The sequence below is a fragment of the Syngnathoides biaculeatus genome, chromosome 20 (genome assembly GCF_019802595.1).
Source record: "Syngnathoides biaculeatus isolate LvHL_M chromosome 20, ASM1980259v1, whole genome shotgun sequence".
NCBI lineage: Eukaryota > Metazoa > Chordata > Actinopteri > Syngnathiformes > Syngnathidae > Syngnathoides > Syngnathoides biaculeatus.
The window spans coordinates 7,090,620-7,110,164 of NC_084659.1; the positions used below are offsets into that span (position 1 = coordinate 7,090,620).

General features: G+C 47.4%; 5 protein-coding genes across 16 annotated transcripts in view; 1 reads left to right on the plus strand and 4 right to left on the minus strand.

The window, feature by feature from the left end:
• The window catches only part of ptn (pleiotrophin), a 28,607-nt gene extending 27,474 nt beyond the window's left edge, over positions 1-1,133 (minus strand). The window contains exon 1 of the mRNA XM_061807043.1: positions 1,051-1,133. The gene's annotated coding sequence lies outside the window, so the exon portion shown is untranslated. The remainder of the gene's footprint in view (positions 1-1,050) is intronic.
• Positions 42-2,695, plus strand: rad51ap1 (RAD51 associated protein 1). Its single transcript, XM_061807028.1, has 9 exons — positions 42-179; positions 252-301; positions 1,072-1,153; positions 1,229-1,341; positions 1,422-1,487; positions 1,821-1,907; positions 1,973-2,116; positions 2,250-2,360; positions 2,441-2,695. The coding sequence occupies exons 1-9, from the start codon at positions 163-165 to the stop codon at positions 2,566-2,568; spliced, it is 798 nt and encodes a 265-aa protein (XP_061663012.1). The 5' UTR covers positions 42-162; the 3' UTR covers positions 2,569-2,695.
• Positions 2,652-7,511, minus strand: ada2b (adenosine deaminase 2b). Of its 11 annotated transcripts, none has more exons than XM_061807019.1 (10): positions 7,306-7,511; positions 5,645-5,967; positions 5,356-5,575; positions 5,082-5,260; positions 4,867-4,994; positions 4,589-4,679; positions 4,411-4,519; positions 4,191-4,306; positions 3,887-4,089; positions 2,652-3,803 (listed from the first exon to the last, which is right to left on the minus strand). In XM_061807019.1, exons 1-10 carry the CDS (start codon positions 7,509-7,511, stop codon positions 3,696-3,698), a joined length of 1,683 nt encoding a protein of 560 aa, XP_061663003.1. In that variant the 3' UTR covers positions 2,652-3,695. The 11 variants fall into 11 exon arrangements, with proteins under 11 accessions (XP_061663003.1, XP_061663002.1, XP_061663001.1 ...); XM_061807018.1 differs by having other exon boundaries at positions 4,170-4,306; XM_061807017.1 differs by having other exon boundaries at positions 4,149-4,306.
• On the minus strand, positions 7,444-14,743 carry atp6v1e1b (ATPase H+ transporting V1 subunit E1b). The gene is made up of 11 exons (XM_061807033.1): positions 14,603-14,743; positions 12,597-12,767; positions 12,416-12,479; positions 11,886-11,951; positions 11,403-11,512; positions 11,254-11,320; positions 11,089-11,178; positions 10,380-10,448; positions 10,209-10,303; positions 10,048-10,135; positions 7,444-7,888 (listed from the first exon to the last, which is right to left on the minus strand). Exons 3-11 carry the CDS (start codon positions 12,446-12,448, stop codon positions 7,826-7,828), a joined length of 681 nt encoding a protein of 226 aa, XP_061663017.1. The 5' UTR covers positions 12,449-12,479; positions 12,597-12,767; positions 14,603-14,743; the 3' UTR covers positions 7,444-7,825.
• A 359-nt stretch (positions 14,744-15,102) lies between these two features.
• gnptab (N-acetylglucosamine-1-phosphate transferase subunits alpha and beta) overlaps positions 15,103-19,545 on the minus strand; it is a 54,054-nt gene continuing 49,611 nt past the window's right edge. Inside the window, exon 23 of one of the 2 annotated variants that reach the window (XR_009793048.1) lies at positions 15,103-15,239. The gene's annotated coding sequence lies outside the window, so the exon portion shown is untranslated. The remainder of the gene's footprint in view (positions 15,240-19,545) is intronic. The other variant, XM_061807006.1, reaches the window with a different exon arrangement.

The following is a 19,545-nucleotide window of genomic DNA, read 5'->3' on the forward strand; positions in this document are numbered from 1 at the left end:
TCAAAATGGACGTGACAACAAAGCGCTGCAAAGTTCATTTCAAAGCGGCCTCGGGTCACTAAAAAAACCAAAACAAAACAATATATTTTGCTCATCGCTTCATTTGGATCACCTCAACGTTTTACGGTAGTTGAGCTCTCTTTTTGATTTGCTTGGTGCAAAATGGACCGACCGGCGAGGTTTGTCAACACTATTCCACGAGCCAGTTTGTGTGTTCATCTTTTCCACTAAAGCCGTTTTCCTGCTAACAGGAAGACCAAAAGCGTCAACTACTGCGAGTCCAAAGATATTGACGACGACGGTGGGTGAAAGAGACAAAAAAAAAACATCTTATTCGCGCATCAACACTTGTTCGACCTTCACATAATTTCCACGAGCACACAAGAAACCGAAAACATCACTAATGACGATTGTAAAAATGTGTAAATCTGTTTGGGAATCATGAATAGTGACATTTTTGATGACGAGACGCAATCGTTGATTATGGCTCCCTCGTGTGGACAAAATCGGCAATGCGGTTAACGTTGATTCAAACTATTGAGCCGAACGTATTTCCTCACATCATAAACATCTAACCGTACATCGCCGAATAAAAAATGTCGCAAAGGTATATCCATTAAAAATGAGATTAATTTAGTCACTAATTGACTGGATCGGTTTGAACAGAAAGTCCCTTAAAAAAACCGAAATTTCCAAGGGTGCATTTAGGGGCCCCCAGAAGTCCTTCAAGTTCACCGAAAACCGGCCCTTAAAAAAGCCCTGAATTAAAAAAAAAAAATACATCAAAGGGAGGACCTCTACCGCCAAAATTCTCCCGAAAAAAATTAGTTGAACAAGAATTTATTACTCTGTTGTACACACGCCGACAGCAATTCCAGTCATTTTATTTTTGCGCGCAATATTTTGCAAGGGCAGTCGATCTAAAAACGAAGACGAGGACTTTGCGGCGGTGCCGGCGGAAGCCGAGCTTTCCCCAACCGGCCTCCGTTCGGCACGTCGATCGCGGTGAAAGAAAAAACCATTTTTTGTGAGTCGTGTGAGCAAACTCGCCTTGATTGTTGATCGTTCAAGATGAGGACTTTGCCTGCGCGAAGCCGCCGCCTGGCAAGAAAGCCAAACAGGAGCGCGGGAACACGTCGAGCCACGGAAGCAGGTAATTAATTTGGAGACGGCAAAAAAAATGGACGAGGGGGTCGCAGAGGTTGGCCGATTCCAAAATGTCTTCCAGGAAAGCTCCGGACGAGAAGTTGCTGACTCGGCATCTGGAGGCGGCCATTGCGCTTTCGTTGCTCACCGACGGTCACGCGGGCGGGACGCGGGAAGCCCCCCCCGCCGGTCGAGGTCGGCTCGAGTCCAGCGCGTTGAAGCATTTGCAGTATTTCGTAGCTAGCGTAAAAAAAAAACCCAACTGTGGTTCCCAGGTGACGAGAACACGGACCCCGCATCCCTGCACCGCTCCAACTGCAGTGTGGACCCCTCCCTTTTTGGTAAACGCTTCATTTCGCTTACGCACATCAGTGGTGTCAAACTCATTTTTCTCCCGGGGCCACATCTCATCACATTTACATCAATTTATGAACTAGTTTTGTGTGTTTTTCAACGATTCACAAAAAATGCTTGTAAATTCTCATCTTTAGTTGAATATTTGGTACAGATTTTTACGAGCATGATGGAAACTGACAGTTAATTTGGCTTTGTGGGCCACATAAAACTATGTGACGGGCCAGATCTGGCCCCCGGGCCTCGGGTTTGACACCTGTGATCTCGGACAACAGTCCAGTCCCTTGATTTAGACCGTTTGCCCCCCCCCCCCCCTTCAGGATTGGATGAAATCTCCCAGGCGGACGTCAGAAAGGAGCAAAGGATTGGGCCTCCGGATGGCGACTACGAGCCCAAACTGACGGCAGGTTCGACCCGCCGAGCGTCCCCAGAGGGCGACGCCGCGCGAGTTAAAACGCGGTCGGCGTTTCAGAGTCGGAGAGCGAGGAAGACGAGGAGGAGGAAGAGTTCGCGGGGAACGAGAAGAGCCGCAAAAAGAAGGGCGGCGACCGGCGCCGGCGGCCCGTCGGCAAGCAGGAAAGACAACCGCCCAAGTTGAAAGCGCAGCCCAGGACAGGTCTGCTAGCTCCGTTCGACACGTTAGCTTTGACTGCAAGTCGGGCCGGAAGATGGCGGCAAAGCACTACTTTTGTCTAAATGTACCTCCTTTTTTCCTTCTCAACCAATGAATAACGCCGACGTGTCTGAAGTGTCCGCGACGGCCACGCCGGGAAGCCCCCTGGCGCTGAAACCCGCCGTGACCAAAGTGCGGGCCTCGTTCAGTCCGACAGGAAGCAGGATTCCCAAATGGAACCCGCCAGGTCATGGCGAGATTTTTTTTTTATATAAATATATAAATAAGCAAATAATAATTTTGTGAATTTTACGCTTCACTCAATAGGTCAAATCGGGAAAAGTCCACCTTCGTCCCAAAGTCCCCCTACCAGGTGTCCGGGTCAGGGTCTTCGTCTGGGACTGTCGCGACGCGTCCGAGTCAAGCCGCTGCACCCCAGCAGCGCCGCCACCTGAGCGAAGGTGGAACTACAAGTAGATTTTTTTTTTTTTTTTAAACGCATGTAAATATTTATTTAAAATCAACTTTGACGCTGATGACATCGTTTCCCCTTTTATTCAGAGTTTAAAATAAAGGTCCGTTTACAAACGTTTTGCTCAGCGTATCAACATATTAATAAGCGTCCAAATGTGACACAAAGATGAATTCAGTACATACGTACAGCAGGGATGAGATTTTTTTTTTTTTTTTTCAGCTGAAAATGTCATTTTTGTGAAACGTGTAAAAAAGCATTTTGGCGGTATTTTCACTCTGATATTTAATATTTCTTAGAGAAGCATTCTGTTTACTACGGCATAGTTATAACTGCTATTCATACGTACGTAAGATATCGAGCAGTCTGCACGTTTGCTCGGACGGTGAAAGTCTTGGAGCGAAAAGATGAAAATCGTGCCAGGGAAATTGATAAAAATCACGGGGTAAAAAAAACTGTTTCAGACGAGCAGATCGGAACGAAAAGCGAACACGTACAAAAAGTGGACGTTCCCGGAAAAGTGCTGCGCGCATTGTGTTCCGATATGATCAATTATGGACGCCGAGGAGCAAAAAAAAAAAAAAAAAAAATGTCCAGGAGCATATCCAAACCGGGAAACGCTAAGGTAAGTTGGACGTAAATTTCTCAAATATGATATAATTGACAGCTGCTAATACGATTTCATGAACTCTCTGATATAATATATGAACAAATGACTTGTGTACTTATTTCTGAAGCAAGTGCAGTCGCGTGTTTGATATAAATTTCACTCAGTCTACGTTTTTATGTCCGAAGTTTGGCAAAATTTTTTGGGTTGTTGGGACTCATATTTTAACTTTTCAAAATGTTATGATTGCCCTGTTTTTACACTGAGCGGTCACCATTTAACAACGTTTTTTAAACAAATTAAATTTTGTGCCGAAAGCAGACATTTTCTGGGTTTTTTTTTTTCTCTTCCCAAATTGGCCATTCTCATCCCCGTTCTTCAAAGCCGCCTCCACGCTTTCATATTTCAATATGATATCCAGTAACTTTGCGTTCCAATTAAAGCGCCGCATTCTGAGTCATAAAGCTGCATGAAAAGCGTCATTTTTCTTCGTCGAATGACTGTCAAAAGGTTCCGCCGGGTCTCGAGAGTGAGCCGAAACGAAAGCGTCCCACTTCCGCTGCCAGTCGGCCTGCGCCGCGTCCTTGAGCGTCGCCGGCAGCGAGCTGTACCTGAGTAGGGGGGTGGGCGCAAGGAAGGAAGCCCCCGTCAGCGGAGAGCTCGGCCGCCCGCGACCCGACGCGGCCTGACCCACCTGATGGAGTTGAGCGCCAGCTCCTTCAGCGTGCCCACGTCGGCCTTCAGCCCGCCGATGCCCACGAAGGCCTGGTAGAAGTCGTAGGACAGGCCCGCCGTGCCGAACATGGACGGGTCGTCCGAGCCGATCACCAGCGGGTGGCCCTCCGCCATCAGCGCCGCCGCGGGGTGGTTGCGCAGGTCGGAGACCAGCTTCAGCACCTTCGGCCAAAAGCGTTACTTTATAGAAATAATATTGACAAAAAGTGGCGCAAACGGACCTGGTTCGAGATGGGGCACACCTCCACCGCCACCCGCCTCACCCGGGACATCTCCTTGGCCAGCGGGTGGCGCGCCAGGGCGTAGCCGTGCCCGATGCGGCTGCTGTTGAACAGCAGGGCGTCCAGGAGGTTCTGATCCGCCTCCGTCCCCTCCGTGTCTGCCGAGCGTGAGCGACGGAACAACAATGCGGTCGTGCCGTTAGCCGAGTTGCCGTCTTACGCGAGTGAAGCGAGAACGTGAAAGAGCTCCGCCAGGCCCGACCCGTTTCTCCCGCGTGGAAGAAGTACGGCAGGGCGACGCCCATCCGGGCCGGGAGCGACAGGGCGTCCCGGAAGTACCAAAGCGGCCGTCCGTCGTCCTCCCTTCCCACCTGCGAGACAAGACGTCGGCTACCCGCTGCGGGCGTGTCGCTCTGACCGCGTACGACGCGAACGGGTACCAGGTCGAATCCCGCCACCACGTCGGGGAAGTCCCGCCGCAGCTCGGCCGCCTCCTTGATGGCCGCCTTCACCTCGGACACGCCCGACGCCCTGGAAAGCAAAAATACGAAATCACCACGAGCCACATTTTACGTCACTGGAATGGTTCCGAGGCCCAAAACGTCACTTTCCATCAGTTAAGTGACAATTTTCTAGAATCAGTTGCGTGAACGTGGTTGATTTTTATATGACCTGATCCATGACGGTAAAGTTCTTCGTAGTTGCGGGACGCGCGTACCTGTGCACGGCTACGATGAGGCGAGCGCCCAGGAAGTCCGGATGCTCGGCCACAAACTTCCCGGTGACGTCCCGGAAAGTCCTCAGCGTCCAGATCTTGTCGTGGACGGTTCCGTCCAGCTCGTACGTCTGGACCGACACACACGACAAAACGGGACGCGGGTCCGGCTCGCGCTCACCTCTCGGAATATTTGGGGCGCCGGCGCCGACACCGACCCTGGACAGGCCGCTGCGCAGCTCCAGATACATGACGTTGTCTCGGTGGAGGTCGTGCAGGCCCTGCAGGAAGTAATCCCTCAGGACGGGGGCGTGGTTGACCAGCCCGGCGGCGGCGACGAAGGCTCTCTCGAACTTGTTCCAAACGGCGTCCTGGTCCGGGTACTCGCCGTCCGGGTCTTCGGTGACCAGCGTGAGATGCTTCATCAAGCTTGAGAGCGATCAGAGTGTCGTCACTTTTTCGCGAAAGACGCGCGGGCGCCCGGGCGGGTACCTGCCGTCGAAGGCGGCCGCGTCGCCCGCCTTCGCCCGGAGGTCGCCGACGAGCTGCCAGTAGAAGCAGTCCCAGCGCGGGTACGGCCGGCGGCGGGAGAAGACGAATCGGGCCGAGTTGTCCCACGTGTAGCAGACGTAGCAGTGCGGCCGGTACGTGGCGTTCTTCACCAGCCACTCGGCGCTCACCAGCGACGAGCTGTGGACGTGCAGGGCGCCGCCTGCCCGGGACAAAGTTCAACGTTTCCTTTCCGGCACCGCCGTTGCCGTCTGAGCGTGGCGAAGGTCACCTTTGGGCATGGCCTGCAGCAGCTTGAAGACGGGACTGTCGCGGATCAGCCGCCTGGCCTTGAAGAAGTGGACGGCGGGCGGGAAGGGCTCGGCCGCCATCTCGCGCTCCTTCATCCGGCGGAGCTCGCCGTCCAGGCGCCGCTCGGCCGGCGTGAGCGCCAGGCCGCCGCCCGTCCGCCGCGACGCCTCCTGGCGCATCAGCAGGTCCCGCCGGCTCAGGTCGGGCATCCCCGTCGCCGCCGCCAACCACAGGAGGGTCACCGCCGCCTGGGCGAGGGAGGCAACCATGCCCTTAGGTGCCACTGGGGGGCGCTGTTGACTTCTGAGGCACAATCCGACATTTGTCATTTTAGTGCTCGTTTCCACGCGTGTATTTGAGCAAAAATGAAGACATGACGCTCGTCGTTTTACGGTTGACATTTGCAGTGCGCGCGAGGACAACAGCACCCAGCTTGTCTGATCGTTACTATGGCAACCACATTGTTACACAGTTGAAGCCAGAAGTTTACGTACGCTTCATGTTTTCGTCTCAATGTCTGAAGTCAAAATCTAAATAAACTTCTCCTGTTTCAGGTCAGTCAGGAAAGTATAAATCGAAGAAATTCTGTAGCATTTAAAAAAAAAAAAACTACATAAATAGAAATGATTACATTTAAATTAAATATTTTTTTAAATTTTCGTGATCCCGACTGACCGGAATCAGGAAAAGCTTGGTTTGATTTGACCACAGACAGTGAAACAAAATCAACTTCGGGCTTCAATTGTGCTACGCAAATTAACATTAAACATTCACTGTTAGTATGAAAATTATATATTGCACGTTTTGTTTTAAAAAAAATAAATAAACCCCACATTTATTGTGGTTTAGCCATGAAAATATTTACCTTGTTTTGAAAGCCTAAACCCCCCCAAAAAATACAGATTTTTTTTTTTTTTTTTTGCTGTTAAATGAGAAGGTCCCCCTTTTAGCCATAAGATGTTTATTTTTTTCATGCAAACATCTCAGCAAAACTGTTACCTCCAACTCGTTTTATTCTATCCAAATTCTGGCAAGGCTCTTAAGAGCAGACGTGAAGTAAAAAGCGAAGTTTTGTAACTTTGGGACATTAACGTGGCAAAAATCCCCCCAAAATAATACACAAAATCCACATTTATAGTAGTTTAGCCATGGAAATATTTACTTTGTTTTGAAAGCCCAAAACCCCCCAAAAAATAGATTTTTTTTTTTTTTAAATGAGAGGGTCCCCATTTTAGCCATAAGACATTTATTTTATTTTTTACACAACTGTTACCTACAACTCATTTTATCCCATCTATTAAATTCTGGCTCACTAAAAATAATTACTGGAAATTAGCTAAGCACATTTTTTTTTTTAAATATTATATATATATATTTTTTAAGCATTGTCTTTCAAACAAAAATCCACAAAAATATATTTTTTTAACCCCACCCCAATACAAAAATGTACTGTTTTTGGATTTAATTATTATTTCATATATTGAAAAAAGAGCAGACGTGAAGTAAAAAAAAAAAAAAAAAAAAAAAAAACGACGCTTTGTAACTTTGCGTCATTAACGCGGCAAAAATCCTACGCGAAACGCAACTTTCGCCAATCAACAGGACAGTAAAACGTGGTAAAAAAACGTGAAAAGTACTCACAAGAAACGTCCACGTCGCCGTCTGCGCCCGGTCCGAGCCGAACAAGTCAGCACAACTGGTCCAAACGAGATAATTGAGGCATTTTGTCTGACAAATAGCATGTGATTAACTAACCAGCCTGGAATGACTGACAGTGTGTGTTGTGTGTGTACTGACCACCGCCATTCACGTATTTTATTATCGCATTGTACAGTTTCACACCACATGACATGTTCAAACACGTAATTCAATCATATACAGACGCACGGGGGCAACGGACCTTCTGGCGGAACAATAAATTAACATTTTCAGCATCTTAACGTACTCCACGATCCAGCAAGTAACCGCGTCCCGTCGTCACGTCATAAATATGCCGTGACGACGAGGCGGTGGCGCCACGTCACACACAAACACAATAAAATCATAATGACAACGACGACAAAGCGCCACCGCCCTTTAGCGAAGGAATGTAACCAAAAACAACAGAAAATGAAAATAATACAGAAAGGAGGGGACGGGGTGGGGGCGGTGGGGGGGCTTCTCAGTCCATGAACTTGCGGTTGGGGTTGGCGCCGAAAAGCGCCACTCGGATGTCGGGCATCATCTGCGAACGTAACGACACACACACACACACACACACACACAAAAAAAGACGAGTTTGGGAGCGCTCAGCTGAAGAAAAATGATCAATATCACATGATCATGATACCATGGGTGGGGGGGGGGGCGACAACAACAAAAGACAAATGACAATGTTTGTCATGTTCTCCATTTAAAAAAAAAAAAAAAAAAAAAACACTTCACTAAAAATATCCATCCATCCATTTTCTTCACCGCTCATCCTCACAAGGGTCGCAGGGAGTGCTGGAGCCTATCCCAGCTGTCAACGGGCAATAGACGCGGTACACCCCTGAACCGGTCGCCGGCCAATCGCAGGGCACGTAGAGGCAATCGCACCGAGAGGCGATTTGGGGTGTCCAATTAATGTTGGACGTTTTTGGGATGTGGGAAGAAACCGGAGTGCCCACCCGGAGGAAAGCCACGCAGCCACGGGGAGAACATCGGAACTCTGAGGCCAAACCGTGCCGCCTCACTAAAAATAATTACTGGAAATTAGCTAAGCACAATTTTTTTAAAAAATATTATATATATATATATATATATATTTTTAAGCATTGTCTTTCAAACAAAAATCCACAAAAATATATTTTTTTTTAACCCCACCCCAATACAAAAATGTACTGTTTTTGGATTTAATTGTTATTATTTCATATATTGAAAAAAAAATTACAATTCCCCAAATCACAAAAAAATGTTTCATTTGGAAAATATGGTTTGAAATATTTTTGTTGACTTTTTATTTTAACCCTCTCTGGACCAAATTAAAAAATCCGATACTTTCAGAAAATGATACTCTGGACTTCAAATTTTCGACCCCTGCCCGGAAATGTATTTTTATTTATTTATTATGTTTTTTTTTTTTAAATTCAAAATCGTACTTTGAATTGAATCGCCAACGTTGAGTTTGACGTGGTCGCTTCTTGCCAGCGCGCTTCAGTCATGTGAAAGGCTCATTTTGTTCAATTCAATTGGACATCTGATAAAAGCCATTAGAGGCGCGTACTCATGATGTTATTAATGTTGAGCGAGCGTCTTTTGTTTTTGTTTTTGCCAATGTTGTCGTGGGGCTCGGGAAAGTAACGCCCGCACTTTTTCCTAACGACATCACGGCTAATTTCATTGATCAAATCCTGAACCGGCGCCGCCGCCAAAGAGCCGTTCAGCGCTAGTCGCATTCTCAGGAGAGCGGGAGGAAAACTTAAGTATAGAAGGTCATTCTAGAACAATTTCATAATGATGTAGAAAAATGCGTCTGGCCCATAATGTTCAATCCGTGAAATAGAATTTGTTTCAATTTAAACTAAAATGCAGAAAATACAGTCCCGTAATTTCCGGCCTGTAATCCACACGTATTCAACCCTGCGGCTTGTGCGGTGATGCGGCTAATTTGTGCATTTTTCCCAACGACCGCAAGGGGGCATCTCGAGCGGAAAAGGCAAGAGTGACGCCTGTGGAATGTGTGTGCCGAGGAAGTGACTTTTACCATTTTTTTTTAACTGGCCCTGTTAGCGCTGCGCTAGCCTGTTGCTGCTGTGTTACTGCCGTGTCTCAGTGATTTTTACCAGTAGGTTTTTTTTAACAGGCTCTGTTAGCGGCGCGCTAGCGTTGCGCTACCGTGTTTTTATTTTTTTTTCTTGTATTTTGTTTGTCATTTTTATCCCGTTTTAAATGTTTTATCCCTTTGTTTTCAAATGCCTTTAATCATGTAAAGCACATTGAGTTACCTTGTGTATGAAATGTGCGATACAAATAAATTTGCTTTGCTTTGCTTACTGTGTAGCCGCCGCGGCATTTATTTATTTATTTTTTTTAAACCAGGCCAGTTCGTGCTAACGTGTCGTTGCTCTATTAAGCTAAGCTAGGGTATTCAAACTACGAATGTACCGTCTTTCTTTGTAAATATTTCGTGTTTCGACGTGGGCACTTGCGGCTTTTACACAGGTGCGCCTCATGTACCTACCAAATGGTATTTCCTTTCCAAATGTACTGGGTGAGCTTTATAATCCGGTGCGCTCTGTAGGCCGGAAATTACGGTAGTTTGTGAAGTTACAATCTAGTTCTCGGTTTCCTGTACATGCCCGTCGTGAGTGTGATAACGTCTGTCTACATGTGTTGCTCAAGCGTTTGTGTGGTTGTCGTCACCTGCTGAGCCAGGAGGTCCAGTCTGCTCTCCAGGGTGTTGGCCACTTTGATCTTGCCGTCGCCGTTGTAGAGTTCGATGCCACCGGAGCTGTCAAAGCACACGTTAGTTCGCCGATTAGCATTGGGACCCAAACCCCGGAAAGAGACTCGGCGGCGCTCACATGTCGGGAGCCAGGAAGTTGTCCTGGTCGATGCGGACCTCCACGCTGTTCTTGACGGACGCCTTGTAAATGGGCAAGTTCCTCTGTATGGACGCCTGGGAAGGGCACCAGAGGCGTGACGACGGCCGGGAACTGGACCGCCGGGAAACCCGGACCGGCGCCCAGACTCACCTGCACCAACTGGGCATCTTGCTTACGACACCGAACGGTCACTTTGGGCTCCAGCAGCTGATACAAACCCTGACAATTGAGAACTGCTTTTAATAAAATATCATTTGTGCGCACGTCGTAGTGCTTGGGTGCTGAAGGGGCGGAGCCTAGCGAGTGACATCGGGAGCTTGGGGTGGGATTGGCTCTTGTACGTATTTCATCCGTTTGATTAAAGGCTGCAAGGGCATCAACGAACGTGGCTCTCCTCGCCCACACGCCAGGGCACGAGCTGCCAAAATTGCGCGATTTTATGATTATTTTGTTACGTCACTCGAGCAAATTTTGACTGTACAACACAAATCACACAAAAAAGCGACAAAGCTTGTTAGTCAAGGTACAACTGAATCTAGTAATAAGGAATAAAAAATAGCGATCATATTACATACTACAATAGTAGTGAACACATTGCTCAAAAATTAACATAATAGCCACAAAATTATTAAATCTTCTACCTTAAATCAACGTTTTCCCACATGTAAATGAAAAAAATTATCTTATAATAATGGAAAGATTGATAGCAATGTAAAAATTCATAGGATTGTAATAATTGAAAAACCGTAGGTGGGGGAGTGTCTTGGTGTTGTTTATATGCACAGCGACAAAAAAACACAAGTGAGGGGCGAATGCTCCGTCCTAAAAATAAAGGCAATCGCTCCCCACGATGGCTGACCTGCAGAAGCAAGCCGTCGATCAGCGCGCCGTACCTCGCCGGGTCGCGCGCCACGTTGGCGAGCCGTCGGCGAGCCTCGTTGAGCATGTCCTGAAAAGGAAAGATACCACACGCCCACCCCGTGAGAACCACAACTCGGGCTCGCGGAACCAGCGCGCCACTTACCGAGATCATGTCGTCGCGGGCCTTCAGGACCTTGAGGCGGGCCTGGTTCATCAGGTTGGACATTTGGCTGTTGGGCGGACAAATGACAAAGACGTTGGCCACGCCTCAGGGGATGAAGCGGCCGTTGCTGGGATGTTAGCGCCACTCACATTTTCTTCTGCTGCTCGATCTGCTTCTCCTTCTTCTCGTAGTACTCCATGATCTTCAGGCGCTGCGTTTGGACCAGGCGGCCCTTCTCGATGTTGAACTCCTCCTCGGCCTGCAGGGGCGTCGGCGGGGGTGGGGGGGGGGGGGGTGCAAAAGTTCCAGAAAAGTGCTCAAACCAGAATTGAATTGATATGTGAAGACACGAATGAGTAACACCCATACACTTATTTATTATGAATTGATGATATCATCATCAGATGGTCAGATATTAGCCAGGGAATGTCACTAATCAAAGGAGATAATGTATAATGATTGATGGCGACGCACTCACCACCCCGCCCCGCCCCCCCCCCCCTTTGTTTTCTTTACATTTTTTTAAGACGATTCAAGGATTATTCGTCTCCAATAAATCTCCCCGAAACGGCGTTTTCACGGGTAATTAATCAATGATATTAAAACGAGTCATCGATCCGTCGTGATTGTACCTTAGCGTCAATCTCCTCCGCCTTCTCGTTGGCCTCCTGCTCGATGAAGGCCATCATGTGCTTGATCTGCAAACGTGACAAATTTTGCAATGATAAACAAAACTGTGATGTTTTGTGACACGGTACTGTGAGGAATGTTTTTGTCACTAAATATCACATTTTCCATAGTCCGAGGGGGATTTACAATTCAGCATTTATTATAATATTTCCTCTTTTACAGCAGTTCCTCGTCCGGTCCCCGTCATGTGATGGTCACGTGATGAATGGGCACGATGAGGCCATCACTGCGCGTTTAGTCGCTCCACAAACATCACATCACACGCCAAATTCAACACACAAAAATGCAAAATACGGAATCATATTCAGGTTCTTATTCATTTTAGCAATAACCTCGCGCAATGTCATTCGACAGGATGTTTGCGATTTCTGGCAGGCAAAATAAACAAAAACAAGCAATAACAGTGTTCGTTATTAAAATGAAATGTATTCTTTTTTTCATTTTAAGATAAAGAAATAAAAGTCTTGGTTACCTGCTTCTGAACGTCGGCGTCGCTGAGCGCCATGATCACTGCTGCTTAGCTTGCTAGCTCGGGCCTGTCATTAAACGAACACACAAACGTCAGCGAAAAAAAAAAATAATTACAGGCAACACTCCGACATAAATCTCGCGTTATATAATCGACCGATATTCTGATTAATATTTTTATTTACCGAATAAACGTGCAGGGAACGAGTGACGAGTTAATCCCAGCTGGTCGTGACTCGGAATAGACGTCTGCGGGTCAGCTGACTGGCGCGGTCACGTGATGTTTACTTCCTGCTTTGTGGCCAATCGGGCACAAGGATGACGAAGAACTGGACAGTGACATTTCTGTACCTTCGCTAAATATATATATAAACGAAATAGAAATTAAATATCCACGGGGCCACCGGTGTTACATTAAATGGATGTAAATAATAAATATCTAAAAATACAAACAACAATGTATGTCAGTGGGACATTTTCAAACTACACATTTTAAAGTTGAATGATGTCAGGTTGTGTTATTTTTAAAAACCACGTGTGCATAAGTAAATAGTAATTACAGATTGCTCTGATATCCTGCAAGGCAGTAACCCGCAATAGTTACAGTTTACACTCCGGTTAAAGTCTGATCAGGGACTCAAAACTTTATTTTATTTTTTTTCCCCACCTGCACGGTCACCCATGGCAGATCCACGGCCAAGTGTTATGTCATGTATTTGGAAGAAGGGGAGGGAGAGAAAGAGAGAGAGGGGGGGGGGGGAGCGAGCTTGTACATTGTGTTACTTGTGCATCAGATAACTAGCGTGCATGTCTGCCTGCCTGTCGCGCGCCTTGTGTGACTTGCGTCTTAATTCATCCCGCCGTCCTCTCCGGTAACGCGCTTGTCGTCTTCCAGCTCGCCGACGACACCCGGGCAGGTAACGCTAACTTTTTTGGACGGGAAAAGTCGGGGCAATCATTTGACCCGTGTCGAATTCTATCTTCCGTTAAACAAGACGGTACGCTTGTTGGCTTTCCTTTTTAAATATGGACCGGCGTGTTTGGACGTGATTTTGTGGTCAAGAAAGGTCACAAATGGGTCATTTCACTCTCGTGAAAAGCAGACGACAACCTTGCACTTGCACTTGAAACACAAATGGAACGTGACCTAAAAATGTCTCTTAATGGCCGGGATTGAACTGATGGGAATCCATTTAAAGTACCATTAAGTAGGATCGCTAAGTATGCGGGTGCGGGGATTAACGTGCGCATGGGTTTGTGTGTGTGTGGCCGGCTTTAATCATTAAGTTGCGGCGGCGCTGCTGACCGCAACGCCGGGTCAATAAATCAGTTATCCGGGTCTAAAGGGTGCAGGAAAAGTGCCAGCGACGTACCTCGCAGGTCATTTTGCGGGATGCGTGGGATCCGGGTCTTGTGGGGGTGGGAGGGGGGGGAATCTGACGCTAACCAAAACAGCAGCACCGGACTGAATTTTTCAAGCCGTCGCTCGGATAATTTTTTTTAGCCATGACATGTAAGCAAAAAAATTCAGATAAATAGACAGCTGGTCAAGGCACAAACCAGAAGGAGCAGCACAAAGTCCGTTAATTTTGAAACAGATTTCATGTCCATTCATTTCAATTGGGAAAGAAAAAAAAAAAAGATCTCGCTACCGACAGATGCCTGGCCCAGTCTGCAGTTGAGTAAATAAAAAGCATAACTTAGCAACTTTAAAGCCGATTTTTGCCCGAGTCGATCGCTTATTAGCTGGGCTAAGCGAAGGGGATTCCGTTCCAAGGTTGATGTTGACTTTGCCGCGAGGCGACGTGCGTCAGAGAGAGACGGCCAACGCGGACCGGCCGCGTCTATTCTGGGCTCTCGGCCCGGCGAGCCGGCGAATACTTTCCGCGATCCGCGGTGGAGTCGCGACGCGCGGGGCGAAGGGGGGTCACCTTCGAGTGACACGTTGGAGGCACGCGCGCGCCGGGAAATGCTGTTTCAAAATGGACGGATGTTTTCAAATAAGCCCTGTCGCAAAAACATATTTCCCCGAGCATAAAAATGCGCATTTGCAAAGCCCCCTAAACAAAGTGCAACAAGCAGGTTAAGGTCATAGATGGTGTGCAACATGATTTCCACTGTACAATATTTGGGGAGGGAACATGTCAATGAAAATCGCCAAATCAACTTAATTTTGCCCTTCGCGACTGACCTCAGTCTGTTGTTGTGTCCCAGCAACCACCGGCCTTCATTCTGGAGGGGAAAGCCCCGGTCGAGTCCGGCGAGGGGTCCGCGGGCTCCGCGCCGTCCCTGAGCCCCGGACCCTGGCAGAGCGAGAGCCTGCTGGCGGAGTCCTGGTCCACCATGGGCGACGTGGACCCCGAAGATGCCAAGAGCCTGGATGGCAGCGACTTGGGGGCGGCCGCGGACAACCACTCGTCCAACTCCGACATGGTGCACCTGGAGGAGGAGGAAGATGAGGATGAGGAGCTCCGGAGCAGCGTGTTGGACCTCCAGGCTGCAGAGACTGAGGAGCTCCCGGCGTCCTCGGTGGAGCCTCAGGCGGAAGCCGAAGTCGCTCAAACGGCGGCCCCGCTGCCCGTCTTTCGACTGGAGCCCCCCTCCGCCACCTCCACGCCGACCCCCTCGACCGCAGCCGCCGAGGTGCCCCCGTGCGCCGCGGCGGGCCTCCTCCTGCCCTCGTCGATCCTCCCTCCCGTCGTCGCCCGGGACGTCCCCTCGGAGGACTCGTCCAAACCGGGGAGCCCCGTCGACCTGCCCGCGCTGCTGTGCGGGAGCGCCGCTTTGGTGGCGGTGGTGGGCGTGATGGCGTACGGCGTCGTGGCCTACTGTAGGAAGTAGAAGAAGAAGAAGAAGAAGAAAAAAAACCAAAACTGTGTTCAGAATCATTTGCTAATTCTCTCCTCGCTAATCGCAAAATGGGAAGTTTGAAATTGTGGACCTGACACCCACGTCAAGCCATACACATTCAAAATCACAGCAGTAGAATGTGAGAACGGCGACCGCAAGTGGACAAAAATAATAACTACACGCAAAATCCATTATTATCCAATGAGTTCATTAATTGGTGGTAATCTCGGTAGACCAGCGCCATTTTTACGACAGCCATGACGGTATACGTCGCAAAATTCATAGAAACAAAGCAATTTGTCCTCTGTTGTGTGATAATTTTGAATCGGTGCAATCCATCGTGCGAAATACATATTGCTGTCCGAGTGATCATATTTGCCTACTGGCGTATTTCGTGGCGAGTGAGTGATTCTCAACGCAGGCTCTTTTTTTTGTCCTCGCACTTGAGCGACCCGACACCGCTGGCCGTTGATTCTGGCGCGACGGTAGGGTTTGGTGCTACCTCAGCTCAGAGCGGAGAGCGCATGGCCTTTGACAGTACTGATCCATCTTTGTGCACCTGGACGATATAAATGATTTTTAACAATTTTTTGGGTGCTTTCTCTTTTGTCTCTGCTTCACCATCAGACTTCAAAATGCGTAAACAATATTAGTATTTGAAGCCGTCCACCCTCGCCATCTCTTCTCCCTGGAGCGTCACTCTTCATCCTCCGCCGCTCTCGTTCACGCACATATATTCACTTTTATTTCGGCTCATCTTCATTCCTGTCCTTTCCAGTGCGTGCCTCCATCTTTCCAATTGGTCCTCCGCCTGCTCCCTGCTTTCACTGCGGATCACAATATCATCTGCGAACATCATGGTCCAAGGCGATTCCTGTCTAACCTCATCTGTCAGCTTATGCGTTACTACCGCAAACAGGAAGGGGCTCAGCGCGGATCCCCGATGCAGTCCCACCTCCACTTTAAACCAAAATACTCACAGGCATATATTCTTGATCGTTGTAGAAAAGCGACTAATATTTTTGTAGTTTACTGGTTCACTGCGACTGGTATTGTCGTTTGAGCTCCAAATGCGGTCACAGACGGAATGATGCTAACGACGCAAAACCAACGCAGCTCTTCCCTGCTGCCTGCTGGCCGCTCGGCTACACTGCATCCTTTCACCGTGCGCTCCAGTAACCCGGTCTTCAACTTTCCCATCATACACAAAGCGACAATGCAGCCCGCGTTGCCTACGTGTTTGTGTGACTTTCTGAGATTGACTCTGCGACACTTCTTCATTTTCACACTTGCGTGACTGTCAACGTACTAAAGAAGAACAATGGTGGGGACTGTGCGGTCGTGCAAGCGGCGATTGCGTGAAGAAGAGGAACGAACGCGCTCGCTTCTTTGTTTGGACTGATAAGGGGGGCGGGGGGGGGGGGAACTAAACACCAGAAATCTGACCGCAGGGCACACAATTAAAGAATGTCTTTCTATCCCCCATAAAGATAAACTGATCGATAACTTAATAAGATCATTTCACAGTCTAGTTAAGACAGGCACCCCTTTCCAGCACCTTCTCACCCCCACAACCCGACAAAATGGGAAAACAAAGTCGTTCAGAGCTCATCAATCACGTTTGGTCATCTACAAATTCAACAACAACATTAGCTTGAGTACAGCGATTAAAAGTGAGTGGGGAATTATTCTTTTCATTTTGTCCAGGAACAAAAACAAAATGAAATAAAAATCACATTTCAGACAACAACTCAACTAATCTTATTTGTAGAGGAGGTAAAAAATAAATACACACACGTAGCAAAGCCCTATCGATAAAAATAATCAAAAATGAAAAGTAATGAAGTGATCTTGAAAAAAATAAGTACTTTTCTCACAAGAAAAATTGCAAATAATGTAAAAAAAAAAAAGACAAACAAACTGCAGCACCTCTGCTGCTTCTGTTGTCAAATAAAACTAAATAAAAATCACATTTCAGACAACAACTCAACTAACCTTATTTGTAGAGGAGGTAAAAAATAAATACACACACATTTAGCAAACCCCTTTCGATAAAAATAATCAAAAATGAAAACTAATGAAATGATCTTGAAAAAAATAAGTATTTTCTCACAAGAAAAATTTCAAATAATGTAAAAAAAAAAAAAAAGACAAACAAACTGCAGCACCTCTGCTGCATTTTAGATCAAACTCGTAGTGCTTCTGTTGTCAAATAAAACTAAATAAAAATCACATTTCAGACAACTCAACTAATCTTATTTGTAGAGAAGGGAAAAAAATACACAAACATGTAGAAAAGCGCTATCTACAAAAATAATCCAAAATTAAAATGAAATGAAGTGATCAAGAAAACAAGAAGTACTTTTCTCATAAGAAAAATAGTAAAAAAAAAAATACAAAATAAAAAATCTGCAGCACCTTTGCTGCATTTTAGATCAAACTCGCAGTCCTTTTGTTGGCAGCCTGCTGTTCAAAGTACACTTTAAGTTCGTTGTTACGGTTGGGTTGTTTACCATACTTGTTAGTTTTTTTTTTTTTTTTTTTTAATTTGAAGCAATTTTCAATCCACTAACAAAAACGGTCCAATTCTTTACATTCAACTTAATTGTCATTTCTATTTCTTTACAATACTACATAATTTACCTCCAAAACTCATTTGAATGAATTAAGGCCATTTTCCATTCCTACCGATGGGAACCACGACCCGGCTTCACCTTTTTTTTTGTTCCCAAAGTGGCGCCGGCACAAAACAACCTGCCGCCGTGCTGCCTGCCACATTCTCTCCTGTGGTCCCTAATGAAGTGTCCGACAACTTTCCCAGAACGATAAACGCGACGACGCGCCAACACCTGCGCGCAGCCGTCGCGCTTGAGCGGCCGCTCGACACGTTGCGGTCTCTTATTTATGGAGGCGTACCCCCTCTTGTAACCACACTCCAGAATGGAAAGCGGGAAAGATGTGTTGAGAGCAAAGCTTTGCGGTTTATTGTGTTATCAGCCGCGGCAGGAAACACGCGCACGCATTTGCACGGCTGCACAAACACGCACACGACCGGGTTTGGGTTAGTGTTGGGAGCGCAAGACGACGACGACAATACTGTTATGAGTAAACACGCTAAGGACGCGTCCCGTGACGACACACCTGCGGCCTCGCCTCTTTCCCATAATCGCCTCGTACATTTTTCCCATTTTTTTTTTTTTTTTATATCAGCGCTGAAGCACAACTTAACGGGCCCGAATGAGGAACTTGCGCACCAAGTCGGTTGATATTTAAAACTCGCCGCTGGAGATAAATGCACTTCCCGAAAAAGAAAAAAAAAAACAAAACAAAAGAAAAAGAAAGTGGTTATTTGAAGAGGGCGCACACGCCGTTGTGTATTTGACGTGCCGGATTGGGTTAACCGTTAACCTCTGCGAGCGGCACGCTGAGGTCGCCGGCGAGAAACACTCGGACCCCGAAGCGATTTCTGAAGAGAGTAACAATACGAAGGTGGGAGAACAAAATCAGATTTGAGATGTCACAAATACAGAAGCAGAGACAAAAATGACATACTCTATTAAAGTGAGTCAGTGTATCATTAACAAACAATTGAAACATCCATTTTATGATCCACCTTTTTTGTTTTTTTCCTTTCAATCAAATTCAAGCAAGTCCTCGGTCTACGACTGAGATCCGTTCCTACGGTCGCGACGTGACTCGATTTTCGACTTCAGTCGGATTCCACCGTTACATCAAAAAATACTTTGTATAAAAAACGAATGCATGGAGGCGGATGGAGAAGAAGAAGAATGGGAGGCGGCTGTGCTTAGCTTTTGCCAAGGAACCTGGTCCTCAATCCCCTCTCGGAGGAACCTGGTCCTCAATCCCCTCTCGGAGGAACCTGGTCCTCAATCCCCTCTCGGAGGAACCTGGTACTCAATCCCCTCTCGGAGGAACCTGGTCCTCAATCCCCTCTCGGAGGAACCTGGTCCTCAATCCCCTCTCGGAGGAACCTGGTCCTCAATCCCCTCTCGGAGGAACCTGGTCCTCAATCCCCTCTCGGAGGAACCTGGTCCTAGATCCTCTCCATCTCGACAAGTACAGAAGAACCTTGTTTTGTGATCATTGGAACGGAACCCTTCACATGCGCTAAAACACGGGCTTTGTCTTTAATAATTGTCACCACGGTCGACTGACTGAACCCTTGCTGGTGTTGGTGTTTATCCTTCCTCCGATCTTTTGATGATCTCGAGCTTCGTTTCCAAGGCGATGGATTTTCTTTTGGCTGCAGAAGCATTGCTAAGC

Bases quoted from the DNA above. Each gene is read 5' to 3' on its own strand.
- rad51ap1 (XM_061807028.1), top strand. The intron at 1,342-1,421 runs GTCGGCTCGAGT...TGTGGTTCCCAG, and splicing joins AGCCCCCCCCGCCGGTCGAG to GTGACGAGAACACGGACCCC. The intron at 2,361-2,440 runs GTCATGGCGAGA...TTCACTCAATAG, and splicing joins TCCCAAATGGAACCCGCCAG to GTCAAATCGGGAAAAGTCCA.
- ada2b (XM_061807010.1), bottom strand. From the start codon at position 7,511: ATGTGGTGTGAAACTGTACAATGCGATAATAAAATACGTGAATGGCGG. The intron at 5,968-7,305 runs GTGAGTACTTTT...ATTGTGCCTCAG, and splicing joins CGGCGACGTGGACGTTTCTT to AAGTCAACAGCGCCCCCCAG. The intron at 4,090-4,148 runs GTCCGTTTGCGC...TTTTGGCCGAAG, and splicing joins TGTGCCCCATCTCGAACCAG to GTGCTGAAGCTGGTCTCCGA.
- atp6v1e1b (XM_061807033.1), bottom strand. From the start codon at position 12,448: ATGGCGCTCAGCGACGCCGACGTTCAGAAGCAG. The intron at 11,513-11,885 runs GTACAATCACGA...ACGCCCCTGCAG, and splicing joins CGGAGGAGATTGACGCTAAG to GCCGAGGAGGAGTTCAACAT. The intron at 7,889-10,047 runs GTGACGACAACC...TTACGTTCGCAG, and splicing joins TGGACCTCCTGGCTCAGCAG to ATGATGCCCGACATCCGAGT.